The sequence below is a fragment of the Pseudopipra pipra genome, chromosome 1 (assembly GCF_036250125.1).
Source record: "Pseudopipra pipra isolate bDixPip1 chromosome 1, bDixPip1.hap1, whole genome shotgun sequence".
Taxonomy (NCBI): domain Eukaryota; kingdom Metazoa; phylum Chordata; class Aves; order Passeriformes; family Pipridae; genus Pseudopipra; species Pseudopipra pipra.
The window spans coordinates 26,905,331-26,917,417 of NC_087549.1; the positions used below are offsets into that span (position 1 = coordinate 26,905,331).

General features: G+C 36.4%; 1 protein-coding gene across 1 annotated transcript in view; it reads left to right on the plus strand.

The window, feature by feature from the left end:
* The first annotated feature begins 291 nt into the window (after nucleotides 1-291).
* The window catches only part of CNGB3 (cyclic nucleotide gated channel subunit beta 3), a 59,687-nt gene continuing 47,891 nt past the window's right edge, over nucleotides 292-12,087 (plus strand). The window contains exons 1-2 of the mRNA XM_064640542.1: nucleotides 292-399; nucleotides 2,902-2,977. Of these exons, the coding sequence (XP_064496612.1) occupies nucleotides 292-399; nucleotides 2,902-2,977 (184 nt within the window). The remainder of the gene's footprint in view (nucleotides 400-2,901; nucleotides 2,978-12,087) is intronic.

Genomic DNA, 12,087 nt, shown 5'->3' on the forward strand with positions numbered 1-12,087 from the left:
ACAGAAAGTGGTTCTCTGAATTTTTGCATGAAAAGTTGAGCTGTATATAGTGTAACTGTCAAGACTAGAAATAACTTAGTCTACAATATAAAAAAGAAAGTATTAATGATGACAAAAAAAAAATGTCACTGAAACAGACTGTGCAAGGAATTTCTTTGAGGCACTAATCAGACCTGATCTGATTAAGTGCCTAATTGGCTTGATTACTGATGGCAAGAAAACATGTGCTATAAACCTGTTCATGGTAAAAGAGTTATAAAGGCTTCAGTGCAGAAGCCTTGAAGAGGCAAGATGTTTAGAAAACTAAGATCAATTTTTTCTAGGCCAAAATTAGCACCTGAGATAACAGATCGCAAGAATGAAGATACACCTCCACCACCTAAGGCATCAACAGGCCAGGTATAGTTTTTGTTGTCTATTATAGGCTCATTAATTCTACCTTTAGAAACTATTTATGTAAATAAATGCCAAAAGTTAGAATTTCGAATATACTGCTTTTATTCTTCTCCTCCCTCCCATCTTTTCTTTATGAAGAAAATACAGATTTTCTCCGTTTGCAAGTTGCTTTATTAATAGGGGTAATCTGAAATAATACAAGTTTATAGAGGTTTTGATCAACATTGTAAATGGAGAATTAGAAATACTGGTATCGCTGCTTTTCATATGCTGATGTATTCCTCTGCATTTTATTTCCTTCCGGCAAGAAATGTCAGTGTGTCCTTTCTGAACATTGCAATGACATAAAGGTATAGATCAGCCTGCTTCCTGATGACTGTTGGAAAGGCAAAGTAATTGAATAGTTTTTTTAAGAAGTATTTTTTTTCAGCTTTGTTTTACTAATGTAACTCCTCTTTGAAAAATACAGTGTCATATTAGTCTACACTCTATATTTTTATTAAGTATTTCTACTATAAAAGTTAATTCATTCTTTTCAATTTAATTAATGGAATATTTTAAACCTAAACAAAAGTATAGATACTCTTTCTCTTGTTGCCTTTGAATTTTTATCTTTGCCCAGTAATGTCCTAGAGGGTGTTCTGTTTTTTTCCAGTCTGACATAATCAAAATTTTACAAGGCATAATGGCAACAATTTAGGGTTTTGCCAAATAATTAGGAGAGTGAAACAGATTCTTTAGTATCAGCCTGAGCTTTTAACCTGAATTCATGCTTATTGAAACAATTGAAACTCCTCCATTATAAATTTAATTTTAATTAAGCAGTTTCTTTTAACACATTCTCAACAGTTGAGCATATACAAAGACTCAGACATAACGTCTAGGAGCCTTGATTTACATGTACAAGAGTTCCATAAATTTTTCAGTTTTAAGTAAAACTGATAGGTTTATAAGACTGAATCGCTTCCTAGGACTGATGTTTTCTGAAGTTCATAAGTTTGTATAACCTCAAGAAGTGTAGTTTAATCCAACCCAACTACAACTCGGATTTGATTTATCATTGTTATAAATAAGATGATCAGGTATATCTGCACTGCCATGCACACAAAATGGCAAAAATATCTGTATTCAGTAACCTTCATATGTTGCAGATCTACAGGCATTGTTCATGCTTCTTTTTACAATACAGTTTTCTTGTGTCAATAAAATGCTCTCTTGAAAGAAGAAAAATCCCGAATCTCAACAGGTGATTCCTGTGCAGGCTAATATCTCACTTGACAAAGTACTCTAGGAAAAGATCTCACTGGAAACATGAATTACTCTTCTGGTGAGAATAATTTCATACATCAGCGCAACACTCAGATCATATCACCATCAGCCTCCACTATTCAAAATACTGTTAAGATAGAGGCAGATGAAAGGATCAAGGATCAAGATATTTTCTGCCTGCAAGGCAATACCATCAAAGAAAAAAGAAGAAATTTACATAATATCTGGTAACTGATTAATGTACTAATTAATGCACTGATTAATTTACTTATGCTATTAGGAGGAAGCCCTGAAACAAAGAAAAGAACATATACAATAAAACATCATGCAAGTACCTCTAGTGTGCACAGAGATTTATTGGGATTTTAATTTCAATTTTTTATATATTGATTTTGTAGATATATATTAGAAATTCAGTTTCTGATTCTCTGAATAAAAACAGACAGGAAAACACAAATATTCTCATAGAAAAAGACAAACCCCAATTTAACCCCAGAAATGCAAACAAAGGAAGCTCACTGTGTTAGGAAAGGGGGGAAAAAAGTGCACGAAGACCTGAAAGCTCCTAAAGTCAAATAACTTTTCCATATGTTGATACTATCTTTCTCTATTAGTCAGCATGATACAAGGACAATTTATTCTATCTGGGATAACAAATGTTCATGGCCTTGATTACCACTATGCTGTTACACAGTACTGTGAACACCTAAGACTTCCTATGCATTTCTCACTCCTTCCTCCAAAGATCACTCTGTCAAAGCCAAGATAAACCAAGGTGCGGGTACAAAAGGATTTGATTCATGGATCTAAGTCAGTAAATGGGGGAGAAAATTATTTTTTTGCAGTGAAAGTTGATACTGTCTCAGTATTTTGTTAAGACTGAGATCTGCCGTTGTGGTAAGTTAGATCAAAACATACCAGGTGTATTTGCCCAACAGAAGATTTAGGCAGAAGTATGACTAACTCAGAGAAGCAAGTCAGCTCTGTGAACAGGTAGCAGCAGAACTCTATGCAACTGAGTTTGCACAGAGGATGTGGAGATACTAGTTTTTGATTTCAGCATCCAAGTCCTTTTGTGAATCCATTTGGAAACACAGACAGAAAACCAAGGAGCGACAGTCAGTGTGTGTCAACTTGGTTAATCCAATTCCTACAAAAATGTTGCAGACATCAAACCACCTTTATCATTCTCAACAAGAAGCATCTACAGTTTCTAATCCTGTTTATTTTTTTAAGGATGAAAACAAAACAACAGATGAAACACAGAAAGCAGAGGCCAATAATAAAGCAGAACCAGTACCAAACCAACAAGGTGAGTAATAAGCTATTTATGAGTATTCAAAGATTTTCTGGACAAAATATATGTATACTATATAGCATTGTAAATAAAACTGTTGTTCCTCTAAGTGCTCTGGCAGGAGCTCTTATTTTTTTTTTTGTGGAGGAAATTGAGATCTCTGAATTGTCATTGACCCCAGACCAATGATTTGTTACAAAAATAGGAGCAGTATCCAACCATAACAAAAGGTAACAAGCTTTTGAGCACACAGTCCCTTCATGAATTTGCCCACTTTAATCAGCTAGTCTAAGAAAATCTATTTCCCCTTATTGTAAGTTGACTTAGAAATCTTACTTTAGTAGTAAAGGTATTTATAAAATAAGTATTTAGTAGCTTATGAAAGAAAATTGCATATTTGAAATGTATCTTTTGGGTATATTTCTCACATGTATTAAAAACCCACAAAGATAAGACAGACTTTAAACTATCTGATGTTCATATATTTCATGGAACAGCTATTTAAAACTATTTTTAAAAAATCAAATAAGTAAAAAAAAAAAATCATTAAAAATATTTGCCATCACCATTCAGAAGACATTGAGGACTGGAACACAGGAACATAGAGCTCAGGGCAGTAAAATGAGGTACTCATTTGCCTAAGCAGCTAGTCATGGCTATTCTGCTCCCCTTTTCCACCACCTCCAACAACCAAGCCTATTTTGCTTATACCAGAGCCAAAATGACTGCTACAGCAGCTACCAAAAGAAAGGCTCAGGTGAAGCAACAACTATTGCTGGGCCATGTCCTCTCTTCCCTCCCTCACAGCATTAGTGGTGCAGCCTTTTCCTTTTGCATCCTCCTGTACCAGAGAAAAACACAGAGTCCAGCTTTCCTGTCACCTCATGCTTTTCTTTGGGAGAGCAGTTCATGTTCATTTCGCTGAAGCAGCAAAGCAAAGATGAGGAACCTCAAGCTTTCTGTGATAAAGATGAATTAAGAAGAGAGGAGAGATTGGAAAAAGACTACAAGGATATTTCATAATCCTTACTTGTGCTTTGTGTAATCATAAGAAGTATCACAATTCCTTTCCTCATATAATGAAACTTTAAACAAAGTCGATTTAATGCAATTATCTTGTTATATAACATCTGTAGTATGAAATCAAGGGAAGACAAAGTCTGACATGAATTAACTGTAGCAACAATGGAAAAAAATCAAATTTCATGTTTTGTGGCTTTTTAGCAACATTAAATCACAGATGCTATCCCATGACAAAATGAAGTATCCATCCAAAACCTAATCTAATTTTACAGATTAATATAACTCATTAATCTATATTTTGCGATACTAAACTACTGTCCTGTGCAGGGCCAGGAGCTGGACTCAATGATCCTTGTGGATTCCTTCCAACTTAGCATATTCTGTGATTTTTTTTCCTTCTAAAATATAAAATAAGTGATGGCATACTTTAGAAAAGTATAACAACGTAGTTAGGCTCCATGGTTGTTTGGGGTACTTTTAAATCCATAGTTTTCTGGAAAGTAATTTAAGTCTCATTTTCAAACAGCCATGTGGGTACTAATGAGTTAGATAGTCAACAGCTATACAAGCCAGAGAATTTACATAGGCACCACACCTGAGGAAAAGCTTATGAATTCTTGTACATACATCCTTATAATCAGAGCTGAAAAAGGAACTCCCTTATCTCTGGGCAAAAAAGGGAGGCTGAACTCAAGCAGGTCACAAGAGGGTCTAGATAAAACTCCTGCAAAATTTTGTGGACTTTGTATCAGACCTACAAATCATATGGACAGCTGCTAGAAGAAGATAATAAGAATACCTGTGGGTAAGCAAGGGACCTGAGAAAGCATTTTGTGGTGTAGGTACAAATTTGGAGAGAATTATTAAAAGCACAGCCAGGGCTCAAACAACATTAGTTAAGGGAGAACAGCTAACTGGAGAACTTCAAAAGAGTTAGAGAAAAGCCTTTCCACAATCTCTCATTAGCTTCTCTGGTATAATCAGAATTAAATAAACCGGTAAAGCCTTTAATCATAGTATCAGTTTGCAGCTCCATACAAATCAACACCCCCTTCTTTTCACATGACCAAAATCAGCCATCACCTTCTCTCTTTCTCCTCACGCTTCACAAAGCAGCACAACGTTCCCAGCACAGATGAGGATTCAGCAGGAGGCACCATTGGAGCCTGTTTGATTAAAACTTGGCCACTTACCTCACTCAGCAACACCTGGTACTTTTGGTTTCTTTGTTGGCTACTCATTGCCCCATCTCCACCTCCTCAGTTGCTCTCTCCCACTAGCTTGCTTTGTGATTAATCCTCTGCATAATGAGTTCATTCTTAATTCTCTGTGCTTAGTCAGTTTGTTCCCTAATGGTTTAATTTTTTAAATTTATTCCCTGCATTTTCTTATGTATTTAACAAAGTGTGATTCACCTAATTACAGGTTCTCTGTGATATTGGATCCAATTGCTATAATTTCTTTGTATATTTATCACCTCCCATAACTGACTGACTATACAAATGTTTCCCTTGTTTTACCTACTGCTGTTCAATAGCTCTGTTGGTGGTTATACTATTTAGAAGGACACATCCGGCCTCCACCTGCTAACTGCTGACTGCATTATCACTCTGTCTCACAGTTTCTTTCATCCTCCTAACCGATAATTCCAGTAAGATTCTTTCCAACTCATCCCTTTTCTTTCCCTTTCTCCAAATGTTCTCAGCACCACACTTAAGTACTTCTGTTCTGAAGTCTATCCTCATCCCCTTCTAACTTTTCCCTTACTAGAAAATAGTCTTTTTCCAATATTCTGGGGTTTGGTCTTGCTGTTTCTACTAAATCAACAAGTGTCTCAAAGATTTCTTTCCAGAATCACAGTCACATTTATTCATCTTTTACTGAAGTCCATGTTGACATTGCGTCATTCTTGGTAGGACTTGAGTGAGAAAGGTAAACCAAAACTACCATAGGTATTTCTATACATGCTACAATTGCATCTCTGGATCATAAGGTAGACAGAACACCCCATCTGGGAGATTACCATGTTAATGTTCAGTGATATTTAGTATTTTCAGAGCCTAGATGCTTTGGAAAGCATCTCAAGTGAGCAGCGCAGTGCCTCAAAGGAAGGGCTGCTCAAAAGGAACTTAATTCTGCTCCAGACTCTCTCCCACTTTCTTTTAGGTATTCAAGGATAATTCACTAAATGTTTAACCAACAAAAAAAACAAACCAGAAGCTGTTGATAGCTGCCCCCTTTCACATATTAGCCTAGCTGCTATACCTTGCCTCTTTCATAATAAGAGAGTTCAAACCTATATCTCTCACATTCCCATAGAGTTTCCTAATTACCTAGACTAGAGAGATGTGGGAGGGAACTCTGTGTCCTTCCTAATCTCTGGATCATTGCGCAGAAAAGAATGCAAAATGCTATGAAATGTAAGAAAATAGAATACAAAGTGGATCATGAAACCAACCTATTAATTAAAATAGTAACCTTGTAGGAGGAATGAAGAACTTTGATTTCAGTTTGATTTCAACAACATTGTTGAATCATTAAAAAAAGGAAAAACTAATTCTCCCAACAGGTATTTGACCCTATTGCAAATAAATAAGGCCCAGAACTCAGATCTCCTCAGAGGAAAGTTTTGATCATTAGCTGTTGTATAAAAGATGGTCACTCTTTTCCTGTAGACAGAAATGAAGCAGATATATTTATTCAGGCTAATAAACTCCCGTTGCTGTAAAACTCTGGCTAATTCTGGCTAATAAGGTACTAACTAAATCTACATGGACTACAACTGAGTTATAATCCTCTGAGAAGGATGATTTGAGTTAAATGTGAAATTTTGCAGCTAAAATCTCCCTTTGGCCTCTTATGAATCTGACTCTTAAGCTGCTTTTTAAAATCTGTCCCCTAGCACCTCAAAATCCAGGGTTAAATAAGTAGTTTATATTTCAAAAAATACAAATTATGTATATGATATAATATGAGGCAGTCCAATGAACTAAACCTGTCAATCCAAAGAGACTTTGAAATAATCTTATTCCTTGTTGTCTTATCCTTTATACTCTTTACTGGCACTGAGAAAACAGGCAGCTATTATTCCCCTAAAATGTTTTTTTTAAAGATTACCAAGAACTTAAATATGTTTAATCAGCTTGCTTTCACTCCTGCTGATATGAAGTCTTTAATTCCTCTCAGATCTTTATTTTTCACATGAGTGAAAGGTCTAAATGCTAGGAAAACAAACTCAGCTTCTTCATGCAATCTTTATTTCTTTACATAGAAAATAAGCTTATATAATACTTTTGTTAGCCACTGAAGTTGAGAGTCAAGATGGACCTACTTACTGACTGTTTCACTTTACCCCTGCTGATTTCTGAACTTTTTTCCCCTGCTCATAGCATTTGTTCAAAAAATTTTTCTTGTAAAGTCATAAAGCTGTGTATTTTGTAATGTCAGAGCTGAAGTCTCTTCTCTCCTTCGTCCATAGGTTTCCTGTGTGTTTATTTGTTCTTGACATCTTCATGACTCTATAGTAGTTTTTCAGACATTTATGGATAGCTCAAGAACACCTCTGGGAGGCAAGGACAATCAAGAAATTATTAACTATGTCAAAAGTATCACAGGGAATTTGTAGACCAGTTCTCTCACTCCCATTCTACTGCTTCAAATGTAAAGTCAATCTTTACTCTACTTAAGAGAAACTGCTTTTGCAGGCAATAACACTTAACAGCCAATTTGAGACTTCTAACCTGTTTCGAATTTTTTAACACTTTGCAGTAAAAGTAAATGGCAAAAAAAATCACTGATTTTAAGTGTTTAAAACTATGTTTCCAAAGGATATATGTCACTGCTAAAAAAAAAACATTACTCAAACAATAGCCACTCTGTCTCCTACTAGCAGACTCTACCCATGTCTTTACGCAGTGTTTCCTGTTCCAAACAATGCTGTCTATCCTCAAGTATTTCCATGCACCATTAAAATTGCCAACGTTGTTCGTATGTTAACTAAAATAGTTCTATCATACGAGCATGTTGTGGTTTAACCCCAGCCAGTAACCAAGCCCCACGCAGCCTCTCTCCCAACTCCCCCATCAACGGGATTGGGGAGAGAATCAGAAGGGTAAAAGCTAAAAAACTCATGGGTTGAGATAACCATAGTTTATTAGGGAAAGCAAAAGCCATGCACACAAGCAAAACAAAACAAGGAATTAACTCATTTCTTCCCACAGGCAGGTGTTCAGCCATCTCCAGGAGAGCAGAGCTCTATCACATGTAATGGTTACTTGGGAAGACAAACCACATCACTCCAAACTTTGTTCCTACTTCTTTCCCCCACTTTATATATTGAGCATAATGTCATATGGTCTAAAATATCCCTTTGGTCAGTTTGGGTCAGCTGTTCCAGCTATGTCGTCTCCCAGCCTCCCATGCACACCAGTCTCCTCACCAGCGAGCCAGTACAAAACCAGAAAAGGCTTTGGTTCTGTGTAATAAAAACATCTTTATATTATTAGCCCTGTGTCCCGCACAAATCCAAACCATAAGCACATACCAGCCACTGTGAGGAAAATTAACTCTACCTCAGCCAAAACCAGCACAGAGCAGAAATACCAAGCTACACAAGGTTTTCAGGCAACCATTAAATGTATGTATTCAATAGAAGAAAAATAAAGTATTCCTTTATATTTGTCTTTTTCTCTACCATGACTAATTCCGTTCTGTGTTTCTGCTAAGTCTTGAAAATCTGATCAAGAAAGTTCAGAGCAATAAGATTTTCAGGACTACTTTCATTACCAAAGGAACACAAAAGAACAACATTAAATGTTCTTTAAATAAACATTGCCTTCATTAATCCTGGTCATAAACATCAGAACTGAGTGTTAATATTTACAACTATATTACATACACAAGTCAACTAACTATATTTAGTACAACATTATCATTGTGTGATCATATAGTAGTTTTTAAGCATCAGTGTATTTTAAAATGCCTATATGTTTGTAAAAGCCACAAGGCAGTTAGCAGTAAAAGAAAGTATTTGACTATATATTTAATTTATATAAAACAGACATTATACTAGGGTGTTCTGATGGAAATACAGCTTCCACCAAAGAAAAAAAAACATACAAGCAAGTCAATGTTTTGTAAATCATCCTGTAAAACAATATATTGTGAATTCAAAATGAAGTGAGATTATGTCAGCCAACAATCAAGTTGTGCTAAAATGTGCTTTTGAACAGCCCAAGAAGAAGCCCAGGAACTCTGCTTTTTATATAAGTAGTTGCTAGCCATGACAAGTTCCACCTTCACATATACCCAACCACTACAGATGTGAGGGGAAGCATAGATAAGACTACGGTCAGACTGCTAATACAAGGCAATGGAGCTGGCTGGGAATTCCAGGGAAGAAATTCTTCCCTTCCTGAAGGGAAGAACTTTTTCTGTTCTGGACTCAAATGGCTGCTATCTTGCTGCTGACACTTATTCATATCTTTATAGTTAAAAACTAATTTTTTTTTTACATTTTGCTTTTCTTTTTTTTTTTTTACTTTTTATTTTCAGTAGGGCTAATACATTTCTGATGGTACAGGCCAGTTACTGGCTGTGAAATGTGTGCTGGACGTAAGTGATCCAAGAAATACAAATTTTAAAGTCAGTCTAGTGACTGAGAGATCTGTGTTTTATTACTTTCTTGCAGAAAATCCCTTCAGATTGTATGACTGTTCCAGAGGCATGGATACTGATGCTAAATTACCAGTAGGGCTGCTGTCTCCACAGTGCAAAGTGCTTTTTCTTCTATCCCTAAGCGTCCTGCTGCTGTTTGCAGCTGCTTGCTCAGGCAATCTCTTCCCTTGCTCTGAACAACAGGTTTGCATCTCAGCACTTCAGTCTCCACACGGCCCTTTGGTGGGAATAAGAGGAAGGAGCTGTCCTAGTCAGGCTGCAGAGGTTGTAATTACCTTTTGCAAATCTAGGGTTTTTGAATAACATCAGTAGCAGCAGAAATAGTGTGTCAGGATCCTTTGCAGAAGAAAGGACAAGCCACTCTTGGGAGATTGGAGGGAAAATGGGTGCTTTATTAAGAATGCACCTGCTTTTATAAGGTTGGGATGGAAGGGTCTGGAAAAAGGGAGGAGTTAGGGAGGAGTATGCTAATGAAAACCATATAAGGAAAAAAGGGGTTGGAACATTTCCCAACTGGGAGAGTAACAGCTTCAATGCAGCGAATTTGAACCAATCAGGAAAGGGGAAAAACAAGGGTATACATAACAAGGGATTTTTATAAAACTGATTTAAGGGTTCAAACAAGTAGTAAACATGAATTTAACTAAATGCCCATAACACATGAGTATAAAGCTCCCAAATCGGGGTGATGTAGTTGTCATCCGTGTCGGGGACGTCACTCATCTCCAGACACCTCTCTTGTTCTTTCTTCCACCATTCAAATTCTGTCTCCTCTTCATCCCCGACAAAATAGGACTGGGAAGTAGAAGAAATGATGAATTAGTGTAAAATGACAGACGTAGCCCTTCTTTTTTGCTAACTACTTGCTATGGTAGAAAATAAAAATCTTATGCTCTACTGCTGGAAGGAACATGACAGTATTCATGGCCAAAGAATAAAATTTTTTTTTCCTGGACTAATTCTCTCCTGGAAGAACCAAAACCTGTGAAAAATGAGAAAAATCAGAAAGACTAAGAAAGGTAAACAAATAGGTCTCATGACTTGAGTCTTTTCCTTGTTCCTTGCTCTCCTGGACAGATCATTGATATGACGTGGTTTCAGTGGGCCTCTAAATTTAATCGGATACCTTTTTGAGGGATTCCATTAAACATTGTTTTGCCCACAAAGTAATACTTCCACAACTGTCATTTTCCCCTTCCTTCTTAAAAGAGAACCAACAACACCTACCCAATTCAGTTTTAAAATATATTATTCTCCTGGGCAGGCCAAATATCTAGAATATGTAGACACCAGTGAGCTACATTCCTCAACTCCTACTACTAATACATTCACAACTTAACCTACCTTTATTCCAGTATAAGGGGAATGGAAATAATTTAGAAAAACTCAAGTCTGTTATTTTTTTGAGTAAGCATGGGTCTACATGTTTTGAAAATTTCTTTCATTGTTGGTGCCTTGGCATGATTCCGCCTCTTTTTTCACACTCATGATTTCTTTACCATGCCCAAAGTTATGCAGAGCAAATAGAAGATTTCTTTGTTGTCCTGTAAGCCTGCCATCTACCTGATGGATCATTATCTATTCTGGAAACTAACTGTTGTGTGCTAAATTTTCCCTAAAAAAACTACCATGCTGTTCTTAAGGGCATTCCCTTGGGCCTGGCCACATAAGTCAGAGGGCTACCAGCTAGATTTAAGCCATGAAGAAGCAACTGGGTTTTTTTTTAAATGTGATTATGCAGATAGCCCTCACAATTTCACATAGAAAGAGACAATTAAAAGTTAACACGTAGCTGGCAGTGGTGCTAGGCCATGCTATTCTAATCCTAATATAAATAAACCTTGTGTAGGTCCTAGAAATTTATGAATTTTTGTATGTGAAAGTTTGGAATATTCCTGGGATTATAAGGTTTTCCATCAGTCTGAGTCTAGTCAGCATTTAATGGTCAGTCTGGGTTCAGATATCAGACTGAATTCCTTGAGAATATCTAGCAGGCTGAGGAGTCGTTACCCTTCTGCAATGAAATTTTTATGTGCAAGGACCATATATTTTTTACTTTGAGGTCTTTGCTTCTCATACATGTTGTCATTCCAGAGGATTGTCTTACTCAGGAGCCCATTACACTAAATAATATGTCTACACAGGCATTTTATTTGAAATGAAGAATACCCTTCTGAAAAAAATCTGATTATACCCTGCTGTGCTCTGCTTTTTCCACCAAAAAAACCTCTGGATTCCTTTAGAATAAAACTAAACCAGAAGAAACACTCCATGAGTCAAACTACTTTACTCAAGCTACTGATTGTCATTAATTTCAGAGGATCACAATAAACCTCATTTGAAATACATCTGCCAGATATGCCAGATATTTATATCTGACAGATACAAATTGGATGCCATACCTTCAGCACCATTTCACTGTTCTG